At 32.1% G+C, this 12,911-nt stretch overlaps 2 protein-coding genes across 6 annotated transcripts in view; one reads left to right on the top strand and one right to left on the bottom strand.

Annotated features, from left to right (window-relative positions):
• LOC115889996 (zinc finger protein 37-like) overlaps positions 1–5,074 on the bottom strand; it is a 380,755-nt gene extending 375,681 nt beyond the window's left edge. For both annotated transcript variants that reach the window (XM_030910106.1, XM_030910105.1), the window contains exons 1-4: positions 4,928–5,074; positions 4,046–4,230; positions 3,569–3,873; positions 2,109–2,545 (exon numbers count right to left, since the gene is read on the bottom strand). In XM_030910106.1, coding sequence (XP_030765966.1) covers positions 2,109–2,545; positions 3,569–3,873; positions 4,046–4,219 — 916 coding nt within the window. In that variant the 5' untranslated portion in view covers positions 4,220–4,230; positions 4,928–5,074. The remainder of the gene's footprint in view (positions 1–2,108; positions 2,546–3,568; positions 3,874–4,045; positions 4,231–4,927) is intronic.
• Positions 5,075–5,328: 254 nt separating this feature from the next.
• LOC115889997 overlaps positions 5,329–12,911 on the top strand; it is a 136,881-nt gene continuing 129,298 nt past the window's right edge. The window contains exon 1 of one of the 4 annotated variants that reach the window (XR_004051544.1): positions 5,329–5,483. The gene's annotated coding sequence lies outside the window, so the exon portion shown is untranslated. The remainder of the gene's footprint in view (positions 5,484–12,911) is intronic. The other 3 variants (XM_030910107.1, XM_030910109.1, XM_030910110.1) reach the window with 3 other exon arrangements.

The raw sequence follows: 12,911 nt of genomic DNA on the forward strand, positions 1-12,911 counted from the left end.
AAGAGAGGCCGGGGTTGGTCGAAAAACTTCCTTCTGGGCATGTGCAACTTAATTTAGTGTCAGTATATGAGGGCATAGACATATATACGGCTACATCTTTAATTGATTTTTTGAAAAAACTCCATGTCTAAGTAAGACAGGGAATTGCTCAATAAATTTTTATCAGTATATGACATCATTGATAACTCCAGATGTATCTTTGTAATCAGGAATAAATAAAAGTAATTATTCCCAAAAAGTTTCAAAAATACAGCAAGAGTTAAGTCAATTTATTAAATGTGGTAATGCAAAACATTTATAGATAAGACGTCAAAAGTAAACGCATTATCTAAAAACATGTTATCAAACAAACCACTTGTCATAATAAAGATAAAAAATGTTAAGTCATTCTACGTCAAAAGAAAAAAAATTGTGTAAATAAGATATTAATAAGTTAAAATACTTCAATGACTCAAATTTTCCGTTATTCTGGGCTAATGTAACGAACTGTCTTAGTTTTGGTTAATTTTCCTAACTTAGATTAAGAAATTAAATATTCTTTCAAGTATTTCAATTAATTGAAGCAACTTTCATCAATTCAAAGGAAAATTCATAAATATTTTTTTATATAAATTGGATGGTAGTAACCTCAAGCATTTTATGAACATCAGACCAACAACTTATTGCGAATAATTATCTTAGCTGTATTTATTGTGTACTTTCATTACAAAACTATTTAAGTTCATTACTTATAATTCCTAAAATGTTACCTTTTATAGAGCCTAAATTTTAAAACTATTTTTACAGACAAAAACTGCATTTTTATTAGATAATATTAACTGGCCAGGCAAATAATGTTACTGTCAAAGCAGGATTTAATTAAGTAGATTATAATGCCAATTTTAATAAAGAACAGAACATCGGAACAAATAACTATTAAAGATTTTCAATTCTTTCAAATTCAAATGGATTTCTATAATAACTATATTTAAGCAATCCATTTTTCAGTTTTAACTGAAGGAAGTAAAAGTTAAATGTCTCCTTTAGCTGCAAAAAGGAGACAAGCTTTTTAACTGAAGGTTCCAATGTAGTTTTAGTCCAAAATCATCCTAAAAACAGTTAATTTTTTTCCAATGCTCGGTAGTATAATTGAATAACAAATATCTCATCTTGGCACTATTAAAGTATAAAATTTGTGAATGTATATGGACAAAAATAAATATTTAAAAGCCTAATATTGGTTATGCATCAGCTGCCTAAATTTCAGAAATAAGGGTTTATATATTCTAACCACACTTTTCAGTAAAAGAAATTGTTTTGTAAAAATAATGAAGGTTAGACCTTATAGCAGTTATTTTCAGAACAATATTAAAGAAAATTATTCATGGAATATAATCTATGTAGTTCTACATATTTTTTTAATTTTTATATTACTGTCCGAGAACAAAAATTAAGTCAAAACATCAGTTAAAATTAGGTGTTCCATTTTCTTGCATATTTTTAGTAACTTCAAATGACAAGAATCATTTTCTTGCCTAATTTTGATTTCTTAAATATATAAAAAGTAAAATCAAAATAGAAATACAACCGAGAAAACAAATAATCAAGTAAATATGAACAGAAAGGCAGAAATCAAGTGAACAAATTTCATAAAACTCTAGTAATTTTTGCTTGAACTTTAGGACTATTATCCCTAAGTTGTTAAGTTGTCATTATACCAATGTGCTTTAAATTATTTTGTATATTTCACCAAAAATGTCAGTGACATTGGAAAAATTGGTTCCCCCAATTATTCAAGATTATATTTAATAATTTGGCAGTTTATGAAGTTAAGCGTTGCAAAAAATACAAAAATAATCAAGTATAATATTTCCAAAATCAATTGGAAATACTGTAACTATAATCATTTGTCCAAACGATGCAGAAAAGTGTCAAGCCCAACATATCGGTTTCAGAAAAAATATACTTATATAGTTGGCTTCCTAAACTTGTTAAAAATTAAACAGTGCATACCAGCAAAAACAAAGAATTCCCCAGACTGATTATGGTAATATACAGAGGTTATTTAATTCCGTTTAAATTCGAGTATCTCGATGAACGCAAAATGGTGATTTAATAGCAACAATTACCTTGCTGTGATGATCCCTCGCCTCCGTGGCTCGGTCCCGCACCTTCGTCAACTTGTTCCATATTGCTAATGTCGTCGTCGTCCAGCGTTAGGTCCTCGATACTGTCCTCGTTCATTTCCTCGACGTATTCCGACTTGGGCTCGAGCATCAGTTCCGTATGCGTTTCGATTTTCTCTTTGATCATGGGTACCGTTTGCTGCGAGCCCGTTTCCTCTTTGTGCCTGGTCAGAATTTCCTGTTTCGTTTCAATTTGGTCGGATAGGTCGTTATTGGAGTTCAGTTTAGCGGTGGATAGTTGCGAGGTAGCCAAGGGAATGTTTTGGGCAGGCATGCTGTGGCTGGCGTCGGAGGAGTTGGACGCGTCATGGTTGTCCATCTCCTCGCTCTTGCGCCGCATTCGTTTTTTCTTTCGAGGACCCGGCGACATTGAGCCTTCTCTGGAATAAGCGAAAATAGCGCAATTAGTAATCTGAACACTTAAAACTTTTAACTAGACTAGTTTCTAACTTTGCCTTAAATTGAACTTAAAACACTGATTTTCTAACTGTAGAATTATTCCTCAAATTTCATAGAATCGACAGATTAGACTTATGGGGCTAATTTTCAATAAAACTTATTTGGTTTAAACATCTCCAAAGACTCTGCTACTATCAAAAATTATGAATCTTGTAAAAAATTTATTAATATAATCAGTAAATGAATGGACAATACAGGCTTTATGTTGGTCACAAATGTTGCCAGTTTTCAAATTTTTTTTAGAATTTTAATGTAATTTTCAATTTTATTGTAATAAAATGTCAAAGCCACTAAATGCTCAGAATCAGCAACTTGTCTCATCTCTAATCAATTATTTTGAACAGAAAAGAGATCACAGCAAACCCCTTTTGCTGTAAAACTGAGTAGTGGGGGTAAAAAATTGATATTGTTTCTAAAAATACAGATCTTTCAGGGTGTTTCAGCTGAGTGAGTAGAATTTCACAAAAAGTGAAAACTGATAACATTTATAGTTTTAGCTATTATTCAGATTACTTGCAAATAACTTTATTTAATTAGAATTTGTGTAATCATAGACAAAGTAATAATAAGATATAAAAAAATATTTCTAAATGTATTGTCCTAAGTGAAAAATCAGTGACATAGAGAATTACAATTTTTTAATTAACATGTCAAAAATTAAGGTTACAAATAGTAACCTTGGCAACATTGCAATGTGCATTCACCAAATATTTTGATGACGTAATATCAACTTTTATTGACTTTTCTATAATTTAAAGATAATTTAAGTACTTTAGTTATTTTTCTTAATTCTTTAAATAAGAACAAATTCAACAAAAAATAAGTTGACAGGGGCAATAATAATGAACTTGTTGAAAAAAAGACATTATCATATAAAATTGAGGAATTCATCATTACAAAATCAATGGTTAGTAAATATGTAAACAAAAATAAAGAATATTTACCTATCATCGCGGCTTCTCTGCTCTATCGTCAGACCTTGGACTTTGGGTAACTGCGCTTGGGGTTGGGGACTTTTAGGTGCCGCAGGGGCGGGTGCCGGCCTCTTTGCTGGCGGCTCATCTTTCTTGTTATCGCTCAGTCCTTTGATTTGTAATGATTCGGCAGCCTTTAACAAAGCCCCCAACTGGTCTTGCGATATGTTCACCTCGCCCCTGTACATGTAGTCCATCATGGCTTTCAGTTCTTGGAATTTCACGTCTTTCAGGATGAGGATCGGGTGTTTGTCGTAATGCCGAGACAATAATGCCTATAAAGAAAAAAGGAAATAATTAACTCACATCAAAAACTCTTTTGAATTCAAACAATTCAAAATATAGTATTTCAGAAATTAATTTTAAAGAGTCCCAGCCAACTTCCAACTGACTGGAAAAACTATATATAAATTTAAAATTTTATAAAAAAATAGTGTGTATATTTACCTCAAAATATGGACTACACGCCGATAGGACGACTTTATGTGCATTAAGGAATTTACCCTCTGCCGCGAGGGTACAGTCAACCAATGTTCCATTTTCTAATAATGTGTCGAATACCGCTACTAATGTTGACTGATGATTATTCCACCTTAAGCAAAACTGTTGATCGTCGTCCATATTTATAGTAACTGTAAAAAAAAACAAAAAAAATTAACAATCAGTTCCCCAGAAATCTTCAAAAACATCAATCATAAACCGCGGCTATGTAAAATTACGAAATACCCGGATATTACCTAATTAAAAATAAACAACATTGATTTCCCTCAAAACACGAGACGAGTCTTTCAACAAAATGGCCGACAAGTGTTCTCGAAAATACATGAGCTAGTTTTCAGAGTGGACGTCGCGCATAACGGAACTCAGCAACCATGATGCCGATCAATAACGAAGTTTTTTTCTCTTTCTAACTCGCGCTAGCTTATAGAGGTGGAAAAGAGAGAGCAACGTTGAGTCCACGCAAGCTCAGTGTGCTCAGCCGGAAATCCATCCACGTCAGCTACAACACGGGAAAACGAAGCGTTGGCAATGGAGACAAAATGGCCGATTTCCCATGGAAAGACTTCGAAGTCCGAAAATTAAAAAATCCCTCAATATCCCACTTTTGCTAGCGAGATTTCGAATAAATACGCGGACGTAGCGTGTTTACGCGTTGAACCGTTTTCAGCTCTTCTAGAGCTTTCAGAGTTTAAAAGGAACACGCAAAAAGCTCAAAGTGTTCCACACGGCCCAACCCACGCGAATCTAAAAAACGACTTAAATCGCGAAAATATCCTGAAAATTTCTTAAAATATACATAGATATTAGTTATAAATGCTAAATATTTACCTTATTTGGCACCTATACACTAAATATCACAATAAAATTCACTTAGGTATCAACTCTCAGAGAGATGACTAAATCTAGTGTTGAGTCTTCATGAGGCGGCTTCGAACTAACGAAAATCAACCGGGCCGGTCGGAGTGCTCTAGCGCCAGATGATACGACGGGCCGCACTGCACGTACCGGCGTTGACGTCGAGCCGCTGCGTAGACGATCAGTGCGCCGCTACGCCGTCGGACCGGCGAATCAGAGCTCGAGCTTTCGCCGCTTACCAGCCAAGCAGCCAAGCTTCACAGAATGGGAGCGTCTAAATCGTTACCGTCATATCCTCCCGGCGCAAGAAATAGATGAAGAGAGAGGCACGGTGAAAATGGGAAAGAGAGCGTAGTGATGAGAGAGGAGAGGAGCGGTTTTGATCCAAAACATAATAGTGAGCCTTGAGGTTCTAGTCGTAAGGTCGGTTTTCCCATGAAAATCATTTTTTCTGGGTGAGCGTTTTTAATCATCGCGGGCTTTCCTGAGTCATACAAGTTGGGTCCTGACGACTCGCCGGCAACGACAGGTAAGAATCCTGTTCATTGCCTCTTGCCTCATCTATTTTCATGTAAATACGAAGGTTTCTCATAAGCGCCGGTTAAAATAGAATAATCTTGGACTACGAGCGAGCGTTATAAGAGCTGAGATCGAGTCGATGCGAATTAAAATTTGGCGGGAAACACGAAACGTTTCTCAATTAATTTTAAACGCAACCGTACGGTACGCGTATTGGTTGTAGCCGTTGCTGAAAATCGGAATTTAGCCGACAGCCGACCATCGTCTTTTCTCTGTTCCGTTATTCGTAACTGATAAAAGAAGAGAATCCATTTAAGTAAATATGAAACTCAGCATATTTAAAGAGCAGAGTTGCGATTAGCTCTGTAATACAGGGTGCGCAAAAAAGTACGCAACTAATGGATTTATTTTATTATATAACGCAATCCAAAAAAAATATGCGTAATCAATGCATCATGTCCAAGATAACAATAAAACACATTTTGACAAGTCTCATGTGAAAACTGTCATGGCGGCAAATTATAAATATGCGCACTTTACATAAAGTATGCAAAAAATAGGATTATAGGCAAAATATCGAAAAATCTCAAAGGGAAAAGTTGTTTAGAATTAGATTTTACGTATATTTACCAATTTTGAACGGTATACAGGGACTTTCAGAAAATACTATTTTTTTGTCGTTGGATTTTAAATGATATTAATCCACTTTTTCCAAGTTTTTCTATACAGTGTGTCAAAAAAATAGTGTATCTAACTTCGGTGGGTGATTATACCGATAAAAATAAAACAAAAAAGTACCTATGAACATAATATGCCCTAATAAAATGCTTTTCCAAGAAATTACAGCTCTGGAAAGGTTAAGGAAAAATAATATATTTTTTTTTTATTTTTAAGAACATTGGTAAACAACAGTGAACGGTTTTCAAGATATTTTTGCGTTTTTCCGATTTTAGCATTAGCGAAATCAGAAATTTAATTTATTTCAAATTTGTTTATATTTCATCATTTCACTATAAAAATCTTGATAAAAAAAATCTTGAGAAATATCTTGAAAATCGTTCACCTTTGTTCCACCAAAAATGTTAATAATAAATTAGTTCTTCTTGTAAAGAAAATCCTAGGACATACTGTATAGAGATCGACAAACAAATAAACAAATAATATCTATCATAATCAAAATAATTATTCTAAATCAGTTCTAAATGATTGGATTTGCTACCGTATGATCGAAAAAAAAACGGCGTCAGGGATGGCTATGAAATGAAGATCGCTATCATTTTATATGTAAAATTAAATGGGGAATGTCGCATAATTGATCGTCATTTCCAAGCCAACTGGACACCGTTTTTTTTTCGAGCATACGGTATTTTACTGGAAAAAAATCATGTGTTAATTTCCTTCTTTACAGAAAATTATTGCGAAAGTTTAGTATTCTGTAAAGAAAGTGACATTTTTAATTTTTGTAAATTAGTTAGGGAGGTAAAGAAATATTATTTTAAGAATTGTTTTTTTAGACTTCGTTTTATACACGTGATACATTCGATAAAAAAAACGGTGTCAGAGAGGGCGTGGAAATGAAGATCTCTGTCATTTTTTAAGTAAATTATATGGAAAATGTCAATGATCATCATTTTCAGGCCAACTGGATGCCATTTATTTTTTTTGATTTTACGGTAGGTATTTCGAAGAATTGCCATGGCGACACCATCCATATTGATTGCCATTTTATTGAAAAATCGCTTTTTATTCAAAATCTGAGCCAGATAGGTATAGGAAACCCTAATATAGTTTGAAAGAGCATTTAAATATTCTTCGAGTTATTTAAAAAAATACATAGTGTTGCATTTGAAATAACAAAGTTTTTATGTAAAATAAATATTAAAAATAGACCAGCAATTTTTGATGCCCCTGTATACATTTAAGGAAGCAATTAAATTTTTTAATAAAGGCTTGAAAGTCAGCACAAGAATTAATTCTCTATCGGAATGTACAAGGTGTTGACAAACTTTTTATATTATAGCATGCATATTTAAATATCTTTAAATATCAAAAACCAAAGATTCTAAAGATATGAAACCCTTATAATAAATGCCTTATTTTATGTCCAAAAATCCAAAAATTAAATAAAATACCGGGTGTTCCATAAGAAAAAATATAACACTTTGGTATGGATCTTAGTTCTGACACACCCTGTACATTTCAAAATAATTTTAAATTATGCACATTGCCTTCCTAGATATACCCATAAAATATTTTGCTTCTACATCTTTCCGTTTTCGTATAATCAACCGAGGTGAATGAGGTGCCCGCCACCCTGTATATTATAGTCTAGATAAAAATTGAAACGATTTTTTTTTAGTTTCACTCGTGTTCAGCTGATCTGTAAACTGTATTTTATATCACTTTATCTGGATGTTTGATCGATAGAAAAATATATGTGTTTGAATCAATTTGTCAAAATTGATAAGAGAAGGAATGTGTGAGAGGTTTCGTTTTTAGAATTTTGGAATGTTTTCTTTATTTATTCCTGAATTTATTTTCACAAAAGACTATGTGTGTTATCAGAAATATTAAACCTGATTTTATTTTTACTGTTTTTTATTTGCCGTTTATGGTATTAAAAACTTGTTTGTTCCATTTATGTTGTTTTGTTGTTAAATCTGGAATACCTAACACTGCCCACAGATATTTTACAAAATAAAAGATGCTTAGAAGAACAGTTAGTTTGTGTTACTGAATAACTTTGAATGAAATTTAGAATGATTAATTTACTAATAAGATTTGGCAACTCAGATTACAATTATTGTCATAAATGGCCGGTTTGTCAAAGCTGAAACCGCAGCCTATTCATGACCAGCTTGTCGACTTAACGATACTGTTCATGGAAATCTGATGTCAAAATATCTTCTTGTGTCAAAAGATTCACAAAGTCGCATATTGTACTTAATTAATAAATGCCTTGCTAAGCAAATAAAATATATCTTTACTAGCGTGTACCCGCGACTTCGTTCGCGTCGAATTAATCATTTGTAATGGTGATGATAAAGCAAAGCAAGAATTCCCATTAACATACAAACTGGATAAAATTTTCTCACATTTATGTCAGCATGAGAAAAAAAGAATATGGCGATATTATTATTTAACTTGGTAGTATTTGAGGGGTAGTTTCATCTCGTTGGAATTTGACTTTCGAAAAATCCGTTTGCCAAAAATAAGCTTTTTACGTCAAGCAGTTTAAGCAGAGAATCGTGGTTAATCAATTACCCAACTTTTTGGAACACCCTGTGCGATTTTTTTAAAAATTATAAAATATGTAAAAAAAACAAAATAAATTATGCGTGTCCAAGCGTTTTCCCGAAAGACTAACCTTTTTTTAAATAACAAATATTGTAATATTTGAGGGGCGTTTTCACCCTCTTGGAATTTGAGATTCGAGAAACCCCTCCTTATCGATTCTCTATACTCCACAGTCAATCCGTTTGCCAAAAATCAGCTTTAAACGTCAAGCAGCAGAATCGTGATTACTCAATAGTCATATTTTATGAAACAACCTGTATAAATTTTTTAAAAAAACTCACCGGTTTTTAAATAAAAAATATTCTAATATTTGAGGGGTGGTTTCACCCCCTTAGAATTCGAGTTTCGAAAAATTCCTTCTTATCGGACCTCTACACCCTAAAGTCAATCCGTTATCCAAAAATCAGCTTTTTATACGTCAAGCGCTTTAAGCAGGATCGTGATTAATCAATGACCAGATTTTTGGAAGCACCCTGTATACATTTTTAAAAAATCTTAAAATATGTAAAAAAACAAAATAAAATATACGGGTTTAAGCGTTTTTTCGGAAATTTTACCGTTTTTTAAATAAAAAATATTGTAATATTTGAGGGGTGGTTTCACCCCCTTGGAACTGGAATTTCGAAAAATCCCTTCTTGTCGAACCTCTACACCCTAGAATCAACCTGTATGCCAAAATTGAGCTTCTTACGTTGAGTGGTTTGAGCAGGATCGTGATTAATCAGTGAGTTAGTCACTTAAGGATTTTATATATCAGTATAGATTGATGTAAGAAAGCATTATGAAAGAATAACTTAAATTTCATAAATAATGTAGTGAGGCTTTTATTTGTTCATATATTATTTCCCCACTGGTAATGGAACACCCTGTGGGATATTATTACATCTTCCATCGAGTGCATCGTTTCAGTTTACCATGTCCTTCGTGGTACGTCCTGCAGCTGGCAGATGGTTAGCTCCAAGTTTCGTTGTGTCGTGTGTCTGATGTGGATAAAAATATTTCCCCCTGCCTTATCTTTAATGGTAAACGTTCGACCATCGTTGTTCATAGACACCGTTCGTTATACCTACCGAGTGTGTCTCCAAAGTGGCTCACCCCTATAACTTTTTTATTTTTTCAGATAAAAAAACGAGATTTGGTATGTTAGTATATGACATATATTAGGATTCATTGACGTATTCAATTGTTTTTGGTCATTTCTTGTTTCGCCGGAAGTGACTACAACTTTTGATTTTTAAATGGCACCTTTGGTATATTTCTACTTTATTCGATAGAAAATGATACTCTGAATAGAATGACATTTCATATGTCAACTTTTCACATTTTCATTTAAAAAAAATCATATTTTAATTTTCAATCTAGAGTGCCATTGCTGGGTTAAAAACACTAATTTTTAATCAAGGAGCCTTGGAAAAATAGTTTTGATCGTCTAATGTTTTTCGTGTCTTGTCCTGGCCGGTTAAAAGATGCCCAAATCGTATTTTTAATCATATCTCAAGTATTTCAAATACAACAAGGGTGGCTCATTAGCATATTTGGAAAAGCATTTTTTTGTGAATAATTTGGTGCCACACACTTGGTATTTCGAGTTAAATTGTCGTTATAAACCGCATGTTACAATTTCAAATAAACCATATGCGAAAATGTCAAAAGTTGACATATGATATGTCATTCTGTTGAGAGTGTCATTTTCTATCGAATAAAGAAGAAATATTCAGAAAGTGCCATTTAAAAATCAAAAGTTGTAGTCATTTCCGGTGAAACAGGAAGTGACCGAAAACAATAGAATACGTCAATCAATCCTAATTTATGTTATATACAAACATACCAAATCTCCTTTTTTTATATGAAAAAATAAAAAAGTCATAGGGGGTGAGCCACTTTTGAGACGCACCCGGTATATACCAACATTATACTTCACGGCGCACAAAGGTCATTTTATTTCTTTTAGGAATTAATAAATCGAAAAAATAAGGTATCAAAAAACCTACGATTGATGTTGTATTTCATTGTCAATAAACCAGAGACATGATTAAACAACAATATTTTTTTATATCTCAACATAGGTTGGTTTGGTTTGGTTTGGTTTGGACGTTTTTATTATGAGTAAGCTTTATCTAAAGAGTCATTCTAAAATTGGCTGCCAAGAAGTGCCAAGAACTTCAAAAATTATTTTTTTAGAGACATAATGTCAATAAATAAAAAATTGGCAGTTCCTTGAAAGAGCAAAATACTCATGTCTTGACATATGTTTTCAACACAATCTATGTGGTAAAATGCGAGGACGACTAAAATATATTTTTTTTTATTTTAATTTTTATATTCTTTTCGGAAAATTTTACCACCCTGTATCTTAAAAATTATGACGTTTGAGACATACATTCATATGAAGTTTTTTTCTTAAAATGGGCCTAAGAATCATCTCCTAAATACTAGCCTATCGTTTAGGAACATCCACTATATTAGTGACTTATTTCAACAAACACCCTGTATAAAAATACGATTAATTTATTTTAATTATATAATCTACATCACTTTCCGACCATCATTCAAAAAATATACGTTTCAACTTTCAAAAACATGTATTTTTTGAATATGTATTTATTACTTATTACCACCTAATACTGCAATAATGACCTCTGTGCGGCGTGTTGATTTCTTTGAAAAATATCTGGGTTTTTCGTCAGTGTGTCTGATATACCTACTCGTATTTATCGGTTTTATGTAAACTAAAATAAGTTTATTTTGAAACTTTGACACTAAAACATTAATAAGGTAGTAAGATACCTAATCGTTTGCCATTTCTTGATGTTTTCTTGCCGGTTCTACATAGCAAGTATATACCAAGTATAACCAAATGGCAATGCTTCAATTGTTAACTTTTTCTTAATTAATCATAAATTTTTCTAAAAAAAATATATTAAAACAGTGTCTTTTGAATTTTCGTCCCCACAAAAACATTTCAAATTAATTATTTCCGTCTAATAACTATGTAGTGATCATGTTTAATTTTTATCAATGATGGCATGTATCTACCTAAATCCTGTAACCTCTGCTTGAATAAACTTTAGTGTCTATAATGGAAGTATACACTAAAATTTACCTTTAACTGTTAATATTTCAAGCATAACAACTGCAGCCGACTGAAATTTTGAAGAAACGGAATATTACTTAGTATTTTTCCAAGAATGATTTTACCTGCTGGGAAATTTGCAAATGCACTTTCAAAATCAACTCGAAATATTACCACAAATTCTGTCCAAATGGAAATATAAATAAGTACTAAATTTTCCATTCCCTACAAACCAGTTTTTAATTTGAATAATAATGAAAACAAAATATGTATAGTTCCAAAGACGCGAAACAGATTAGAAATTTTTATTTTTCTGCTATGGTTTGGTAGGTTTGTTAAAAATATAAAAAATAACAACTAAAACTTTGTATCCGTATATTTCTTGATATACAGAGTGAGTATTAAATAAGTGCAAATATTTTCAGGGCTGGTAGATCTCGATAAAAGAAACATATTTTCTCTTTACCGTTTTTCAAATAAGTCCAAAATAACCCAGTTATTTTACTTTGAAAATTTCCAAAAAAAAATGTTTTTGCTTAAATATTGAGGACCTGGATCTTTTCTTGGTTTTCTTTATCGTAAATTTAATCTACTATCTATGTTGCCATATTATCAAGGAATTATGTTTTTTTTTACCTAAAAACCAAAAAAAAATTCTAAATTTTTTTTCAAAAAATTAAAAATTTTTTTGATTATTATTGTCTTTAATTGTCATTGTAAAATAGAAATTAGTATACAAAACATAGATTTTGGAAATAAAAAATATTTATCAATTCATTATGTTGAAAAAATCCTACTCTCATTCATGAATATTTATGATTAAAATATAGGATATTTCATTTGAAATACAATATGATCGAAACAAAACGGTATCGGCGATGGCTATGAAATGAAGACCGCCGTCATTATATACGCAACATTATATGGGGGAATAATTTTAAACGATCTTTATTTCCAAGCCAACTGGACACTGTTTTTTTTTCCATCATACAGTTGTAGGGAAATCCAGTTGTAGCTCACTCCATATTAAAAAAATTGGCGCCGGGAGGCACGTATAGCCGCCCATAT

The sequence above is a fragment of the Sitophilus oryzae genome, unplaced genomic scaffold, assembly GCF_002938485.1.
Source record: "Sitophilus oryzae breed Bouriz unplaced genomic scaffold, Soryzae_2.0 scaffold_857_pilon_pilon, whole genome shotgun sequence".
Taxonomy (NCBI): Eukaryota; Metazoa; Arthropoda; class Insecta; order Coleoptera; family Curculionidae; genus Sitophilus; species Sitophilus oryzae.